General features: G+C 37.0%; 1 protein-coding gene across 1 annotated transcript in view; it reads left to right on the forward strand.

The window, feature by feature from the left end:
- The window catches only part of LOC136884948 (CWF19-like protein 2), a 63,174-nt gene that overhangs the window by 28,222 nt on the left and 14,500 nt on the right, over positions 1 to 20,452 (forward strand). The window contains exons 8-9 of the mRNA XM_067157283.2: positions 9,124 to 9,333; positions 13,303 to 13,419. Of these exons, the coding sequence (XP_067013384.2) occupies positions 9,124 to 9,333; positions 13,303 to 13,419 (327 nt within the window). The remainder of the gene's footprint in view (positions 1 to 9,123; positions 9,334 to 13,302; positions 13,420 to 20,452) is intronic.

Here is a 20,452-nt window from a genome sequence, read left to right on the forward strand (position 1 = left end):
AGATGTTGGAGTTATTAGAAATGTTAATGGAGCATGTTTTCTTCCGTAGTCGCGATGTTTATAGTTGGTGGCATTAGTCAAATATGTTGAAAGTTATGCGTCTTGGTGCACGTTGATTTGTCCTGGAAGCTTATATGTTGTAAAAAACAAGGTGGAGTGTCTGGAAATAGAAATAATAGTGTGATAATGTTGTGGATAGAAAGTGTAATAGTGAATCGTATGTCGTTTTACTTACGTAAAGTGTTGGAACCGTGCGTTCTTTGTAGCTGCCTGTTGGGATCTGATACGTGTAGCTCTGAGATTGTAGTTAGCGGCGGTAGAGGGGAGGTTTGGGGGGATGGGTGGAGTGTTAGTGATGGGAGTGGGGTTGGAGGGGAGAGGGTTTTGGGGCGGTTGATTTGAACATATCGATTTTTGTTTGCTTATTCTTTTGATATAGAAATCTTTTAATAAGGGAATTACTGCATGAAAAAGGATATTGTTTCTGTCTATACTTTCATTTAGGTTGGAGTTTGGATTCACGTATTTGTCTAAATTTATGTAAAATTCTTCTATTATACTGAGCAAGGGACTTTTTGGATTCATATTAAGGATTTGCATGTCGTTCTTAATGTCCGTGAAATTATGTTTTTGATCGTCAATATGCTGACCCATAGCTGAGAAATGTCTGTGTTTGACGGCGTTTACATGTTCATTATATCGTATTAAAAAACTTCTACCGGTAAGTCCTATATAGCTGGCTCGGCAGTCGTTGCATTTTAGGCGATAGACTCCTGAGTGATTGTATTTATTTATGTTATTAACTGATTTGGAATTGTATAGTATGTTGGTGTTATTGCGTGCCGTTTTATATGCTATTTTTAGGCCTTGTTTTTTGAAGATATTTGTTATGGGATGTATATGGTTATTGTTGTAAGTAAACAGTGCATATTCTTTTTTATTTTTAGTGATTCTGGTTAGCTTGGTTTTAGGTTGGTTTTTGACTTTATTGATGATCCGGTTTATCATTTCTCTTTTATATCCGTTTTGTTTTGCTATTTCATGGATTGTGTTTAGTTCTTTATTTAGATTTTCCTTTGAAAGTGGAATGTTGTATGCTCTATGAATCATACTATAGTATGCAGCTCTTTTATGGGCATGTGGGTGGGTGGAGTCTATCTTTATTGTATTTGATGTGTGGGTAGGTTTTCTATATATATTGTATGTTAGGTGGTTGTTATGTCTGGTTATGGATATGTCTAAGTAATTTATGGTATTGTTGTGTTCAGTGTCCATGGTAAATTTAATGTGGGGATCTATTCTATTTAGTTGTTCTAGGATTATGTTTTCATTAGTATGTCTATTGTCCATGATTATAAATGCATCATCGACAAACCTGCACCAATAGATGATATTTTCTATTTTTTTAATTTCTTGGTGTTCTAAGTAATCCATATATATATCAGCTATTATGCCTGATATTGGTGATCCCATGGGTAATCCTTTTTGTTGATAGATAGTGTCATGGAACTTGAAATAATTGTTATTGATAGCGAATTGTAAAAGTTTGATAAATTCATCTATTTCCAATTTGCTTAGCTTACTGTGGTTATAAAGGTTGGATTCTATGATAGTGATAGTTTTTTGTGTGGGTATATTGGGATACATGTTTGTTATATCATATGTTGCTAGCTTGTAGAAGTGTTCTATTCTTATATTCTTAGTAATGTTGCAGAAATCTATTGAGTTTTTTATGGTTTTGTTTGCTTGAAAAACGTAATGTTTTTTAAGGAATTTTTGTATGTATTTGGATAATTTATAAATGGGGCTTGGTCTATAATTTATTATGGGTCTCATAGGAATGTTGTTTTTATGGATCTTAGGATAGGCTTTAGCTGTAGGTATCCCTGGATTCATGGTGGTTAATTTTGCAGTTTCCTGTTCGTTCAAAAGAAAATTGGTGTTTTTTAGGAGAATTTTTAAGTTTTTCTGGATACTGTTAGTAGGATCTTTAGTCTTGATTTGAAAAGTTTCATCTTGAAAGCAGGTTTTTGTTTTTGTTATATATTCCTCTTTATCCATAATAACTGTAGTGTTTCCTTTATCTGCCTTTGTTACTATTAGGTTATTTTGCTGGATTTTATTTTTGAGTACCTTAATTTGTGTTTGGTTTGTGATATCTTGATTCTGAGGTTTTTGAGTGATCTTATCAACATATTGTGGTAGTGTTTTTTTAATTTCATATCTAATTTCATTTTGTTTTTCTTGGGGTATTTTGTTTAGAGCATCTTCTGTTTCAGTAATAATAGTGGCTATGTTTTCAAATACTGAATTGTTTTTCCAGTTATGTTTTGGTCCTTTGCTCAGTATAGTTGTTTCTTTTTCATTGAATGTTGTGTTAGTTAGGTTTTGGAGTGGGGGATGGAAAATATGTTGGTTGTTATCAGTAGAAACAGTAATATGTTGTCTATACTGTGTGTGGTTGGTTTGGTTTAGTGATGCCTTGAGTGCGTTAAGTTTCTTGTTTAAGGTATTCTGCTTCTGTATGGCTATGTTTTCTATCTTTTCGTTAGTTATTTGTTGGAAGTTGCTCCAGTATGTGTGTGGTAGCTCATGTGAGGCTTTAAGGTGTGCTTCATACATTTGTATGTTGAGGTGTTGTTTTTTCCTATACATGAATTTAATTTCTTCTTTAAGCCATATTCGATTGGTTTTGTTTTGGGTATTTTGGGTTTGATATGTGCTTCTATGTTTATTATTATATTTCCTAAGAAATTTAGGAGTTAGATTATTAAGTAGGCATTGTTTTAAGAAAGTGATGTTTTTGACAATATTTGTGATCTTAATTTTCAGATTTTGGTATCTGTGTGCCATTTTTCTTGCCTGGTTGGCTTTTCTACTGTTATTTATAAGTTTCATTTCCGTATTGATGGATATTACTTTACAGAAAAACAATATATATACAAATCTCCACCTTATCAATACAAATTTATTTCACATTAAGCAGGTAAATATAGTCAAATAGTCAAGACTAGTTTCGACCCCTAGGGGGTCATCCTCAGTTGACATGCATTAAAAATTGTATTGTTCATAAAAACATCACATATAGTGGTAAAAGTTTAGACTAATTTAGACTGATCATTAATGTTGGTATGTCTAATGCATGACTAGTGTGCATCGTTCATGAAGACACATATCACCTTACTGCTACTACCATCCAATTTTTAGGTTATATAATATGGAACACACATATGTTTGTGTAACTCAACAGTGGCAAGTTCAACTATATACACAATTGGCTATTGATTAGTCACATGAAAGTACAGAACACTGGCTTGAACATTTCTGATTGAGGTATCAATGCAACACCTTACTTGCATACATCCTAAAAGCTAAATTCAGTTTGTAGGGCCCATTACTTCTGATTGAAACTTAGTATGAAGTTAAAATTTGAATAAAAATATTTGCTAATGTAGACATTAAAATGTTGTTAAAATGGGCATATAGTCAAAAACAGTGGTATGTATGCCACACATGTCTAGTTAAAAATACATTACATTGATGTTGTTTATGTGCGGTACAACATGTACACTGATTTGGAATAAATGAGGTTTGTATATATAGTGTTCCAACAAAATGGATCCGTAAAAAATATTATATGTAAAGACAATTGATATTATAATGATCCGCTGCAGATCAGGTAATGCTATTTATTTATCTGGAGATATTATTGGCAGCTACAGATGTTGGAGTTATTAGAAATGTTAATGGAGCATGTTTTCTTCCGTAGTCGCGATGTTTATAGTTGGTGGCATTAGTCAAATATGTTGAAAGTTATGCGTCTTGGTGCACGTTGATTTGTCCTGGAAGCCCCAAAACCCTCTCCCCTCCAACCCCACTCCCATCACTAACACTCCACCCATCCCCCCAAACCTCCCCTCTACCGCCGCTAACTACAATCTCAGAGCTACACGTATCAGATCCCAACAGGCAGCTACAAAGAACGCACGGTTCCAACACTTTACGTAAGTAAAACGACATACGATTCACTATTACACTTTCTATCCACAACATTATCACACTATTATTTCTATTTCCAGACACTCCACCTTGTTTTTTACAACATATAAGCTTCCAGGACAAATCAACGTGCACCAAGACGCATAACTTTCAACATATTTGACTAATGCCACCAACTATAAACATCGCGACTACGGAAGAAAACATGCTCCATTAACATTTCTAATAACTCCAACATCTGTAGCTGCCAATAATATCTCCAGATAAATAAATAGCATTACCTGATCTGCAGCGGATCATTATAATATCAATTGTCTTTACATATAATATTTTTTACGGATCCATTTTGTTGGAACACTATATATACAAACCTCATTTATTCCAAATCAGTGTACATGTTGTACCGCACATAAACAACATCAATGTAATGTATTTTTAACTAGACATGTGTGGCATACATACCACTGTTTTTGACTATATGCCCATTTTAACAACATTTTAATGTCTACATTAGCAAATATTTTTATTCAAATTTTAACTTCATACTAAGTTTCAATCAGAAGTAATGGGCCCTACAAACTGAATTTAGCTTTTAGGATGTATGCAAGTAAGGTGTTGCATTGATACCTCAATCAGAAATGTTCAAGCCAGTGTTCTGTACTTTCATGTGACTAATCAATAGCCAATTGTGTATATAGTTGAACTTGCCACTGTTGAGTTACACAAACATATGTGTGTTCCATATTATATAACCTAAAAATTGGATGGTAGTAGCAGTAAGGTGATATGTGTCTTCATGAACGATGCACACTAGTCATGCATTAGACATACCAACATTAATGATCAGTCTAAATTAGTCTAAACTTTTACCACTATATGTGATGTTTTTATGAACAATACAATTTTTAATGCATGTCAACTGAGGATGACCCCCTAGGGGTCGAAACTAGTCTTGACTATTTGACTATATTTACCTGCTTAATGTGAAATAAATTTGTATTGATAAGGTGGAGATTTGTATATATATTGTTTTTCTGTAAAGTAATATCCATCAATACGGAAATGAAACTTATAAATAACAGTAGAAAAGCCAACCAGGCAAGAAAAATGGCACACAGATACCAAAATCTGAAAATTAAGATCACAAATATTGTCAAAAACATCACTTTCTTAAAACAATGCCTACTTAATAATCTAACTCCTAAATTTCTTAGGAAATATAATAATAAACATAGAAGCACATATCAAACCCAAAATACCCAAAACAAAACCAATCGAATATGGCTTAAAGAAGAAATTAAATTCATGTATAGGAAAAAACAACACCTCAACATACAAATGTATGAAGCACACCTTAAAGCCTCACATGAGCTACCACACACATACTGGAGCAACTTCCAACAAATAACTAACGAAAAGATAGAAAACATAGCCATACAGAAGCAGAATACCTTAAACAAGAAACTTAACGCACTCAAGGCATCACTAAACCAAACCAACCACACACAGTATAGACAACATATTACTGTTTCTACTGATAACAACCAACATATTTTCCATCCCCCACTCCAAAACCTAACTAACACAACATTCAATGAAAAAGAAACAACTATACTGAGCAAAGGACCAAAACATAACTGGAAAAACAATTCAGTATTTGAAAACATAGCCACTATTATTACTGAAACAGAAGATGCTCTAAACAAAATACCCCAAGAAAAACAAAATGAAATTAGATATGAAATTAAAAAAAACACTACCACAATATGTTGATAAGATCACTCAAAAACCTCAGAATCAAGATATCACAAACCAAACACAAATTAAGGTACTCAAAAATAAAATCCAGCAAAATAACCTAATAGTAACAAAGGCAGATAAAGGAAACACTACAGTTATTATGGATAAAGAGGAATATATAACAAAAACAAAAACCTGCTTTCAAGATGAAACTTTTCAAATCAAGACTAAAGATCCTACTAACAGTATCCAGAAAAACTTAAAAATTCTCCTAAAAAACACCAATTTTCTTTTGAACGAACAGGAAACTGCAAAATTAACCACCATGAATCCAGGGATACCTACAGCTAAAGCCTATCCTAAGATCCATAAAAACAACATTCCTATGAGACCCATAATAAATTATAGACCAAGCCCCATTTATAAATTATCCAAATACATACAAAAATTCCTTAAAAAACATTACGTTTTTCAAGCAAACAAAACCATAAAAAACTCAATAGATTTCTGCAACATTACTAAGAATATAAGAATAGAACACTTCTACAAGCTAGCAACATATGATATAACAAACATGTATCCCAATATACCCACACAAAAAACTATCACTATCATAGAATCCAACCTTTATAACCACAGTAAGCTAAGCAAATTGGAAATAGATGAATTTATCAAACTTTTACAATTCGCTATCAATAACAATTATTTCAAGTTCCATGACACTATCTATCAACAAAAAGGATTACCCATGGGATCACCAATATCAGGCATAATAGCTGATATATATATGGATTACTTAGAACACCAAGAAATTAAAAAAATAGAAAATATCATCTATTGGTGCAGGTTTGTCGATGATGCATTTATAATCATGGACAATAGACATACTAATGAAAACATAATCCTAGAACAACTAAATAGAATAGATCCCCACATTAAATTTACCATGGACACTGAACACAACAATACCATAAATTACTTAGACATATCCATAACCAGACATAACAACCACCTAACATACAATATATATAGAAAACCTACCCACACATCAAATACAATAAAGATAGACTCCACCCACCCACATGCCCATAAAAGAGCTGCATACTATAGTATGATTCATAGAGCATACAACATTCCACTTTCAAAGGAAAATCTAAATAAAGAACTAAACACAATCCATGAAATAGCAAAACAAAACGGATATAAAAGAGAAATGATAAACCGGATCATCAATAAAGTCAAAAACCAACCTAAAACCAAGCTAACCAGAATCACTAAAAATAAAAAAGAATATGCACTGTTTACTTACAACAATAACCATATACATCCCATAACAAATATCTTCAAAAAACAAGGCCTAAAAATAGCATATAAAACGGCACGCAATAACACCAACATACTATACAATTCCAAATCAGTTAATAACATAAATAAATACAATCACTCAGGAGTCTATCGCCTAAAATGCAACGACTGCCGAGCCAGCTATATAGGACTTACCGGTAGAAGTTTTTTAATACGATATAATGAACATGTAAACGCCGTCAAACACAGACATTTCTCAGCTATGGGTCAGCATATTGACGATCAAAAACATAATTTCACGGACATTAAGAACGACATGCAAATCCTTAATATGAATCCAAAAAGTCCCTTGCTCAGTATAATAGAAGAATTTTACATAAATTTAGACAAATACGTGAATCCAAACTCCAACCTAAATGAAAGTATAGACAGAAACAATATCCTTTTTCATGCAGTAATTCCCTTATTAAAAGATTTCTATATCAAAAGAATAAGCAAACAAAAATCGATATGTTCAAATCAACCGCCCCAAAACCCTCTCCCCTCCAACCCCACTCCCATCACTAACACTCCACCCATCCCCCCAAACCTCCCCTCTACCGCCGCTAACTACAATCTCAGAGCTACACGTATCAGATCCCAACAGGCAGCTACAAAGAACGCACGGTTCCAACACTTTACGTAAGTAAAACGACATACGATTCACTATTACACTTTCTATCCACAACATTATCACACTATTATTTCTATTTCCAGACACTCCACCTTGTTTTTTACAACATATAAGCTTCCAGGACAAATCAACGTGCACCAAGACGCATAACTTTCAACATATTTGACTAATGCCACCAACTATAAACATCGCGACTACGGAAGAAAACATGCTCCATTAACATTTCTAATAACTCCAACATCTGTAGCTGCCAATAATATCTCCAGATAAATAAATAGCATTACCTGATCTGCAGCGGATCATTATAATATCAATTGTCTTTACATATAATATTTTTTACGGATCCATTTTGTTGGAACACTATATATACAAACCTCATTTATTCCAAATCAGTGTACATGTTGTACCGCACATAAACAACATCAATGTAATGTATTTTTAACTAGACATGTGTGGCATACATACCACTGTTTTTGACTATATGCCCATTTTAACAACATTTTAATGTCTACATTAGCAAATATTTTTATTCAAATTTTAACTTCATACTAAGTTTCAATCAGAAGTAATGGGCCCTACAAACTGAATTTAGCTTTTAGGATGTATGCAAGTAAGGTGTTGCATTGATACCTCAATCAGAAATGTTCAAGCCAGTGTTCTGTACTTTCATGTGACTAATCAATAGCCAATTGTGTATATAGTTGAACTTGCCACTGTTGAGTTACACAAACATATGTGTGTTCCATATTATATAACCTAAAAATTGGATGGTAGTAGCAGTAAGGTGATATGTGTCTTCATGAACGATGCACACTAGTCATGCATTAGACATACCAACATTAATGATCAGTCTAAATTAGTCTAAACTTTTACCACTATATGTGATGTTTTTATGAACAATACAATTTTTAATGCATGTCAACTGAGGATGACCCCCTAGGGGTCGAAACTAGTCTTGACTATTTGACTATATTTACCTGCTTAATGTGAAATAAATTTGTATTGATAAGGTGGAGATTTGTATATATATTGTTTTTCTGTAAAATACCTGCACCTGGCGAGCCAAGCATGTGCTTGGACACTCCTGGCACTATACGCCATTTCATTTCATTTATCAGGCCAAGCTTGACACAAGCGATATGGCGCTGACTTCAGGATTCCTGTGGCCTGTGGCCTTAAGTGCGAAATCTTATAAATTATACTCCCTGTAATTGATAACATTGTCTTTGTCTCTCCATTTTGTAGCTCCCTTTTCCTACATATCATTTTGTTTCTACCTATATTTTTACATTGTACTGGTTCTCTTTGTCCATTTCATAACTTGTATTTCACTTTTTAGTATGCATGTTGTTCGACGAAATGTAAAGCTAAGATTCGTTATTTGTGCATTTTATCTCCGGTAACAGGGAATCGGACGTCCAGACAGCGAGTATGACATGGACGATGTGTTCGCTGAGCGTGCTCGCATGAAGGAGTCGGATGGCAAGACACAAGCAAGAGAGAGGGACCGTGCCATCAGGGAACACAAACGTGCCGACCGAGCCTTGGAGAACTGCAACAGGTGCTTCGGCAGTAAGAGCACGATGAAGCACCTCATTGTGGCCATCGGCACCAAGGTATATATTCCACTTCTTATCCAAATAGTTTGCCTTATCTTCTTGAAACATCTCTTGTGTGCTATACCCAGTCTGCCAATCACCACAGCTGATGCTTCTTTATCCTCTGTAACAGTCTTCTTCTCGAGTGATCGAGTCGAAACTCAAAGGTACGAGTTTCAACATTCGCACCACTTCTAGGGGCTTAAAAGATGCAAATGCCAGTCCACTTTCTGACAGATTTTAATTTTGTCTTTGTTAGTAAGGAATTTGACGACATTTTGCATTTATGTAACTATTAAAAATATGTATACAAATAGGCGAACGTCACTACATGTAGATAACCCATCTGCATGATTAATTCATTTTATAAAGCCTCTCATGTTGTATTACATCTGTGCAATCCACGGATGTAGTGATATTTTAACCCTGTCACATTATATTCACGTTTGTGTTATTTTTGAGACTCAAGACTTGACAAGATGCCAATACGTCGCTCCATAAGATCCGTAGACTTTTTATCAAATTGTTTTATCGTGTCCTTACCGTATTTTTAAATGATTTTGTTTGTGACTGAATATGCCTTGAGAGTGAGACGAAATGTGTATCACTAACATATTTTAATGTAGTCTTATTAACACATTGCGGACCGGGTGCACTTCACCCCATGCACAGCCCTGTTCCCGGCCACTTTCTAACTACCTCTAAGCTGGAGTGCATGCATTCAAATAAACTGTCAGAACTTCACTATCTTTTGAAGGACTACTGCGTATTTTTCTAGTGGCCTTCCTGAATAGATGTTGAAATGCAGGGTATTTCTTGAAATCTATTTCGGCTCATAGTTTTTGGAAATATGGCTTTTTTATTAGGGGATCGGTTGGCCAGTAATCTTCCAGACATGATTTCTTCACTTGCCCTATCAATATACACAGAGCAATATTTTTTTAATTTCCCTGATAGTGACATTAATCCACTTTAGTGTTTTAGGGGATACGTTATGAGAATGTGAATTCTGCTCATAGTATAAGTTTGTCTTTCCAGCTACATACTGAAAATATTCCTCACCAATCATAAGTCCTGCTGCTTGTCCTATGTTTCCAGATTCATTAGACCATACCTTTATACCAGCAGCACCTTAAAAATCCTATAGCCTAGGTTCACTGTTGCCCATAACCCAGTTGTCAGAAAACACTACATTCTTTACAATATTTAGAATGTTTACACCCGCAACACAATTATCAGACTCGTTCTGCGCTATGAGTGTTTCACACCTTGAAGATAAGACTATATCCTCGTCATCACTTGAAACATTTCCGTTAGAAGATATTTCATCATCGAACTCTAAATATTCAGCATCACTTAGATATTCGGAGCCTGTATCAGCACATAATTCGCGAATAATTTCATCTTTGTCTAAACACGTGCGATCCCTGGGCGCTGGCATCTTGCATGGTTCTTCGAACTTTGTAAACATGTTGTCAGGAAATGCAAAGAAAATCTATGATATGAAGAATACTCGAAAAGAAATGCGACTATCGATTGTGTAGAACCATACATAGCAGAGTTCTATCACCCCTGACCTCCAAATAGTTCCCGTATATCTCAAAAGATAGCACTAAAGTTCAGTCTGCTGGGTCTGCTGCTAACACGAGATAACTCGGGACTGGTCTGCAATGCTCGGCTAGGCAAGCACGAGTTTTCTCCGGACCGGTCCGCAATGTGTTAATAAAGACGATTTATGGTATTGTAAAGCTGGAACATTTGTGTAAAGATTTTCACTAGTTAATGATCTGCAATAATAATTGATATTTTTATGACCGGGCGAGTTGGCCGTGCGCGTAGAGGCGCGCGGCTGTGAGCTTGCATCCGGGAGATAGTAGGTTCGAATCCCACTATCGGCAGCCCTGAAAATGGTTTTCCGTGGTTTCCCATTTTCACACCAGGCAAATGCTGGGGCTGTACCTTAATTAAGGCCACGGCCGCTTCCTTCCAACTCCTAGGCCTTTCCTATCCCATCGTCGCCATAAGACCTATCTGTGTCGGTGCGACGTAAAGCCCCTAGCAGAGAGATATTTTTATGGGCCCCTTTGCGTATGTTTTCGTATTTGTTTGGTGTATTTTCAACACCTTTCAGTGCACTACCGTTATCTTATAAGCTCCAGCGGAAAAGGTTTTCATATTTGTTCCATCGTGTTTTTCACACCTTTTAATACTCTTTTCCTCATCTTTAGAAAGTGTTGACATAGTTTTCACTCTGACCATGGATACACGACGTAAAATGCCTTCATGTTGGAGAAAAATTGTATTGTATCCAGTGTTTCCATATTCCTGTTGGATAGTTTTTATTCATGTATTCAGTTGAACGTTTTCTCGCTTAACCCCCCCCCCCCCCCCTTTTTTTTTTTCTGTTGCCCCCTGCAGAAACGTCTTAATGAGGTTTTACTGTACTATCGTTTTTCTTGCAAACTTTGGTGATTTAATCTTCCTGCCCCAAGTGGAAAAGAATATCAGTGGTTTCCTAAAGACTCGCGCTTTGAGAAGTAATCATAATTGAAATTTTACTGATTACTTTTTGAGAAAGTAATTTGTAATTTTGCATGTGTATGTTGGGTATTCAGCGCGAAGGCTGGTTTGATTCCGCCAACAGCTGTCATAAGGTGGCCTATGCGTAACTGGAGAGGCATACTAGGGAAGTGAACAGTGAGGTAGTTCCCTGTTGCTTTCTTCATCAAGCCAGAAGTTGCTATTACATATCAGTCTGCCAAGGCCACTGAAATGCAGGCACCAACTGACCCTATGAGTGATATTCTCACACCATTCATAACAGGCACTGGCTGCATAAGAAATGGTTTTACTGTCATCGCTTGTACCTTAGTCACTTTCAAACTGTCAAAGCCAAGGATGAGACTGAGACGGGCGACTGAAAGTAATACATTTATTCTAGCCCATACCAGAAGACATAGTGCACTGTAAACCCTATATTATGCCAGCAAAGGCATAAAATGAAGTAAAATATTTCTCAGGTTACTGAAGTTCAGTCAAATTACTTTTATTTTGTACTTTTTCCATCTCTAGTTTACATCTATGTTTATGGTGCCTCATTCTCTTGTTTCGTTTCTCCCTCTTTTGATGCTGACCTGTCATTGTGTTCATTCCTACCAATACAGATGTAATGCCAAATAAACAACAATGCCTAGTTATACCGTAGGTAAATTGTCATAAAATACAACTGATCAAATAGTGGGCAGTGTGAAAATAAATGTTCTTTCTTTTTTTCTTTCTTTCTTTCTAATAATTTACTACTGTCAATATTGCCTATTATTGTTATTATTCTTATTAACAATATTATGTTATTTAAACATTTATCACCATCTCTATTACTTTAATTTATTCTTAGTACTATTATTCTGTTACCTCAAAAGTTTGTTTCATTGTATGAAAAAGTTTTACACTGAAGCCAACTTTTAGCTGGGTTAAATTCTTATTTACTTTTTTTCTAATGAAGTGGGTATTGGTGGTGTGCACCTTCTCAAAATTTGTGTTATTTATGTGCAGATGTTTTCGAGATATAAATGTATATTTGTAGTACTGTAACATAATTGCTGCTTGGACATTTAAATTACCACCAGTGTGGTCGGGCGACGGAAATTCAAATTCCGGTTGGAAAATTTAATGGTCATTAATTCTCCATGCTTAGTACCACAGGATATCTCAGCTGCATATGCAAAAACTGTTTTTGCACATTGTGCGCTTTTCATTTAATAATAATATGCAAATGACTGTTAAATTTGAAATTTGGTTAATGTAAGGTATTCCAAAAACTGTAACAATAGTTAGTGGGATGTAAAACTATTATTATTATTATTATTATTATTATTATTATTATTATTATTATTATTATTATTATTATTATTATTATTATTATTATTATTATTATTATTATTCACCACTACCACATGTTATTTCTGATAAGTTTTCTGTGTCCACCAGACATACCTGTGTCTCCCACCCCATCAGTCGCTCACAACTGGACACTGCCTCATCGTACCAATGTTCCATGTTCCCTGTGCAACCCAGCTGGACGAGGATGTATGGGCAGAGATGCAGGTAAGTTATTCGTGTTACAGTACAATTTTATTTCGGACAGATTTCCCGGAAGACATGGAGTAGGTTGGAGATGAGTGTCATAGATTTGGCTCCAGTGAGTGAGATTCGGAGAGTCATAATCCTTTCGCTGACAGCGGTTGGAGTTAGCTGATAATCATTCACCAGTGTGCAGTAGCGGCTCTTCAGGTGCATCAGGCACAGCCCGGCTGCCCTAACATTTGTCAAAACAATTGTCTATCATTTTCTGCATCCCTACATTTTTTGTTTAAAAAATTCGTTGAAAAAAAAACGAAGAGTACGCTCTATATGTTGTGATTACTCAACATGCGTAGCGCTCATAGTTAAGCAAGCACCGCTGTTCGCTTCCTTTACGAGTGCTGCGGACTGAGTGCAGCCCTCTCAATGCTCACAGCAGTGCGGGTGGACTTGTGACGTGTAACACAACGGTTGCCATGACAACGCTCAAGAGTGTCATGAGTACGCATACGGTTGTATTTTGCGTGGTGCAGCCCAGCGAGTCTCTGGGATATTCGGCTGCTTGGCTCGAGCTGGGACGATATTATCTGAACCCACCCGAACGTGTAACCCGCCCTCTCTGCTTAGGTTGAACACATGCGGGCTCCTACAGCATTGCTGCCAATATTAGTATCTCAATCTCACGCTAAAACACAATCAAACAGACACATTTACTAGTATATTTTGTCGCAAGAGTTGTGGCTACTGTTACAACAGCTGTAACAAGAAGCTTCTTATAAATTTGAACGTGTGGTGCACGGAGTATTCTTTCATATTGAAAATAAATGTCCGTTGTTATAATGTGAATCGTGGCCGTGTGGCAGATTAATTGTGAGTGAACTGTAAATAATATAAGCGCATTTGATGAGCATTTAGTAGCACAGCTCACACGGTGAGCTCTTGGCATTTTCATAGTTACTATGTGAAGCGTAGAATAATTATTGTCGCATGCATGTTTGGAGAGGAAGTGCGTTTGAAATTCATTAGGGATATAAATATGTAGTATTATAGTATTATAGTATTTAAATGTTTTCCTATAGTGTGAAAGAATAGTGTTCCCTCCAGGCCGTGCTTTAACATGGAACCCTCCGTGGATTTAGTTTGTATTATAAGAGAAACTCCGTTTTCAAAATGGAAGGAGGAGGATAAAAGAGAAATTTTATCAATCAGTCATCCCCAGCCAGTTTTGACTTATCAGAAAATAACAGGTACTGCCTCCGGAAAGATGCACACACGAAATTTCCAAGTATCTTGGTATAGTAGTTATACGTGGTTATGCGGTAGTCATTATTTGCAGAAACACTTTTGTTGGCCTTGTCTTATTATTGGAGTGAAACAGGGAGTCTGGAATCACACAGGATTTGAAAATATGTCCTGTGCTACTAGGTCTTTCCAAAAGCACAAAGGTTCCACGGAGCATATTAAAATGCCGTGGGATTTAAAGAACTTAAGAAGAATCAGAATCAAATTGCTGACGCTTTAAGAGAAAATGCTCGTTTATACATCACAAAATTTAATGAGAATGTGAGGCTTAACAGACTTTTCATGCGATTGCCAATCGATGCAGTTTTATTTCTTTCTAAGCAGGAAATGGCATTTAGAGTCCATGATGAGAGCGGCGATCCCTTAAATAGAGGGAATTTCAAAGAACTGTTGAAACTTCTAGTTTCCAACAGCTCATTAGAAATGCAGCAGCATTATGCTTCTATAAAGAAAGTTTTTAGCACAGAATCGAAACTATACAATGTGAGTCAATAGACTGCATCTATACCTTCATTAGGGATGCTGTGAAAGAAGAAATTTTAGAAATCTCTTTCTTTTCAGTTCAGGTCGACGATACAACTGATATCACAAAGAAACCGCAGTGTTCGGTGATACTTCGGTATATTACCCACAAAGGTGCGCTTGTTGAACGCTTTCTTGGTTTTTTTGACGTTAGTTCGGACCGTACGGTGATTACTTTATTCAGCTTGCTGCAGACTGTATTGAGTGGAATTTCCTACAAAACTAAATTGATTGCCCAGTGTTATGATGGAGTTAAATGGTCGTCAAACTAAGGTCAAGGAGGGTACCCCTCAAGCATTATTTGTACATTGTTTGGCACACCGATTAAATCTAGTGGTAAAGGAAAGTATTATCAATATATCAGAGTGCCATATTTCTTTGCGAGTCGTGATGGTATTACTTCATTTATTCATTCATCAGCCAAAAGAATTTTCTTTGCTGATTCAGTAATTGCGAAGCGAATAACATCTGGTGTGGATACACATTGGTCGTCACATGGGAAACTTTTTAGTGTGGTTGTCGAGGAGTGGGAGGGATTGAAAGAAATTTTTGAAAAACTCATGTACGATCCTCAATCAGACGAAAAAAACATTCGTCAATCAGAGGGGTTGTTTAATAACTTCAATAGCTTCTAGTTCACATTTTTATCAATAGTATTCAATGACATTTTTGAGCTTGCTAATATATTATTTATGTGCTCCAAATGAAGTCTCTGGACGTTTACATCTGCCTCTCAAATATAAAACTCACATGGCAACTGATACTAGGTAAAAGGAATGAAGGAACATTTAAAACATGTTTTTGTATGGCTAAGAAGGAAACCAAAATTGAACTAAAAAGACATTCTGGTTTAAAAACAGAAAGTGAATTTTTTTTAAAGTATCGAGTGCTTTATTTTCAGATACTGGATTTAGTCTCCGTAGAGATTGATACAAGATTTCAAGATATGCAGAAGCTCCAATTTCTTTGCTTAGGAGATAGCTCTAAATTTGAAGAATTTTCTAAAATCCTCCCTCTTGATTCTCTAAAGAACTTAAAAATCTCTTATCCCATGACATTTGACACACACAGGTTAAAAAATGAAGTTCAGTTTATCTATTCTGATTCCACCCACAAAAATACCAGTTTGGAGGAAATAATTCTGTCGCTCAGTAAAAATGAACTCACGGACGTTATCAAAGAAGCGTATAAATTATTTTGTTTAATACTTAGCATACCGTCTACCAGCTCCTCAGTAGAAAGAAGCTTTTCGTGCCTTAAGCGGATAAAAACCTACTTAAGGAATTCAACATCGCAGGAGAGGTTGACTGCGCTGGCAACCATATCCCTGGAGAAGTCACTGCTCAGCTACTTGATGGATACAATGCCCTTTTACGATGACATCAGTGACAAGTTCGCTGCTTCAAAGGACCGAAGAATAGATTTAATGTACAAGCAATAGACGTTACCGAATGTAATATTTGTTTTTAAGTTAATGTTATAGTTACATCGTGCTTTTTAAAGTAATTGCATGAAAATTATACAGCGGATATTTGTAGACCATTATCTTACCAAAAGATCACCCCGATCCCTTATTTCCTCCTAGCTAGATTATCCAACACACCTATTCAAAATGTACACGTTTACTGCAGATGCGAGTGCTGGGCTGCACCAAACTTTCAACCCACGAGCCGCCACTGCCAATGTGGTCTTCACAGTAAATCCGACACCATGAATGCAGTGTTCTCCATCATCTTTTCCCTTCCAGAAGATTGTATAGCCTGAGCTGAACTTTGTAAGATCACCTTCGCTGGACAGTCCGGTTTTACGTAATGCAGCAATATCAATGTTCATTCGTCCAAACTTATCAGTGACAAGTGCTGTTCTTCTCTCAGGTCTGTTATTGTTTTCAAATCAAGTAGGGCTTGAACATTCCAGATTCCTATAATCAAAGTTTTGGTAATTTTTGTTTTTCGACCGCATAAGGGGTGACCTGCTGGTTGCGGCCTCCCAGGTGGCTGAGAGTGTGACTACTGATGTTTAGCCCATATTTTCTAGGGCCTTCCCCATTCAGGGTGGGCAGCAGTGATCCTAAATAGGCCTGCCCTAACACAGATGCAGGACCGAATTTCTGTGTATTCAGGGGGTCTCAAAAAGATGACAATCACACATCTACTGCCAACGTGCAGGTCGGAACAAGAGGCTTCCAGTTTTACCCAAAAACCTGCCTCCACCATCCTTATCCCATCGCCGTTGGACTTGAGTTGAAGGGCTTGTCAGCAGGAATAATTGCCACAAGCAGGATTTTGTTTAAGGTGGATCGCAGCTTGCAAGGAAGTGACCTACACACTATGATTTCGGAAGTACACCCTGCGACAGAAATGAAATGCGACGTGCAGGTTCTAGTACCACGACTGCAACGGACTGCCGCAGATTTGAAATATCATTGAGTTGCACCTTCACAGCCAGTCCATCTGGCAGATGATGCCTCCACGACCATTGAGAACCAAAAAGAAGGAGGTTCCTCCGTCCGTTTTGCCATTGGACCAAAATTACAGATGATTGGTTCCATTGTCATTTCCTACACTGAGGGGACCATCACCCCACCCAAAGGGGCTCATCCACCCGAAGCTGTTGGCCCCTATGGGGGGTAGAGTTATTTACCACCACTTGACACTCAGTGTTAGCAGTTTTTACAGCTGGTTGCCAAGCCAGCTAACCCTCCTCCTTTCGTATTCCGGATTTGCACTTCTCTATTTTTGACTCCCCAGATCATTATGTCATTTGCAAACAACATTTTGATATCCCCTCCATATCTTGCCTTTGTTTCCTTAAGAACTTCATCCATAACCATTATAAACATAAGTGGAGACAATTAACTTCCCTGTCTTAGTCCAGTTTGGTTTCTAAACCAATTAGTTCTCCCCACTGAAGTCTGGACACAAATGAAACAATTCCTATAGATTGCTTTTTCTAGTTCCCTTGATTGCCTTCCACATCCTTTTCTTACCAGGTGGCCATAGAACTTGATGGATTCCATCAGTCGTTTGGCTTTTTGACGTAGTTCCTCTTTTCCTCGCAACCTGTATTGTCCAGCCAGATCTTCGGGCCCATTATCATTCGAATGATCTTCCTCTCAAATATTATTATTGTTAGTTAATACCATATGCAGCAAAACGAACACCACTGAAATGTTGTTGAAGTATTGGAAGAATACAGACAAGTGTCAAATCAAATCACGTGTAGATAGATAGTCCTTTCTATGCATGACTTGAAATGTTATATAGTTGTCTTAGTACAGTGTAGGTGCCACATGTTCATAACGCTTATGAAGATTATTGAATATTTTGATGAACAAACGTCACTGTAAGGACACAAAAAAGTATGTTATCTTCTTGCATAATTCAGGAATATTTGTAGGTGAGTTGTCTGTCTTGAAAACTGATTCTTTCAACATGTCCCATACGTCGGTATCTGGCCATAAGGTCTGGGGAGCGGAAATGGAGTGCCACAAGAAAATGGGTGATCTCCAAAGTTCCATTGCATAAATGTTAGCGATGCTCTCTCGGTATGGGCTGTAACTCCATCTTGCTGCATCCATTGTTGTTGGAGGAATAAGTTTCTAGCGGGACAAAAACAGCACAAATACTGCACGAATTGGGAAATAATGAGGTGTCTGTAGATTATATGGTCCACTTTTTTTTTTGATTCTGTGCAGCATCCATGATGAATTAAGGGCCCAATATCCCATGAGCGGGCACGGCGCACCAAATCATAACCCGTGAACTGTGTAGTGCTTTCTTTAAAAGGAGATCAGGCCTTTCAAACTCTAAAAGAATAAACTGTTTGTTGGTTGATGTAGCTAAGAAGGTGAATATGGCTTTCATCTGCAAACCATATGTTGCGGAAGAAATTTGGATCCTCCTACGTCATGGACAACACTTGGCTGCAATACTGTAATCAGGCTTACTCACCCCTTTCTGTTAGACGCTGAGAAACTTGAATGCGGTATGAAAATCTACCCAGCTCTTAACCTTTCACGGTCCAGTGTCGAGGTGACCTCAACATCACAGTTTATTGTAACTGGTCCAACGTCAAGGTCACCTCAACATTATGTTTTGTTCTACTTGAGAAGTTATTTATTGAAGTTCTTTGATGTGATTGAGGTAAATCAGTATCCCTGGAGTTTCTAGAGCAAATTTTCATGCTTAAAGAATACCGTTCTGTTATCCCCATAGAAATATGAGAAATATGTGGCCGTGCATCGTCATGGTTTCCCGCGGTTTGTCAGTGTCCTGGGCAAAGGATGAGCAGAATTACGAAGGCAGTGTAGTCAACAGTTAATACAGTACAGTAATTAACTTACATGGACCTTTATTTGAGGTCTTCCTATAAAGTGACTTAAAGGAGTGAATAACCCCTAAATCCATAGGTTGTAGCTTGCTTCCACTTTTCTTGACGTTGACCTCCACCTGTAGGATGGCAGAATCATAATCTCTGTACATGCCAAACCCACAGACCATGAGCAGTATCTCTGTTATAACGGTTTTCACCCATATTACACAAAACGATCTTCCATTCAGCCTTGCCCAGGGCAAATGGACAGCATAGGAGCCACACTGTTTGATCATTCTGAGTAGCCTCCTGCTGAGGCCAAAATGCTTCCCATTTGACACAGACATTAGCTGATTCCTTTGCATTACATATATCAATGCATTAGCTAGCCATACACGGAAAGGAATTGTGACAGGCGAGGCCTCTTGTGACGCGTACCGACAGGCTAGGACTGCTCGTTAGTGAGCGAGACGAGTTTGAGGTGTTATCTGCTACACGCGAGACCTGTTATCAGCACCTCAACGGAAAGACCTCGCCTCACAGATAAAGCCTCTTGTAAGGAAAGCATCGAGTGGACAAAGGCACTTCTGGAGAAATTTATTGAAATGTCTGAACTGCAATTCCTGTTGTAAATTTCAAATCTTCGAAAGATTGCCCAGCAGCTAAACTTCTCAGTGTTGCATTCAAGCATTCCTCAGGTGGTATGCTTTGTCGCATTACAGTATCCTCTTTCTTCAGCTTGGAAGCCACAATACCTACCTGTATTACAAATCAAACATTTAACATAATAACGAGAAAAATGCATACATGTTACCTAACAGCATATCATAATCGCACTGGTCCATTCACAAATAATTCTTGTAATGGTCCAGTTCATTTTCTCTCAGGTGTTGTATCAGGCGCATGTGACTAAATCTGT

The sequence above is a fragment of the Anabrus simplex genome, chromosome 13, assembly GCF_040414725.1.
Source record: "Anabrus simplex isolate iqAnaSimp1 chromosome 13, ASM4041472v1, whole genome shotgun sequence".
NCBI lineage: Eukaryota > Metazoa > Arthropoda > Insecta > Orthoptera > Tettigoniidae > Anabrus > Anabrus simplex.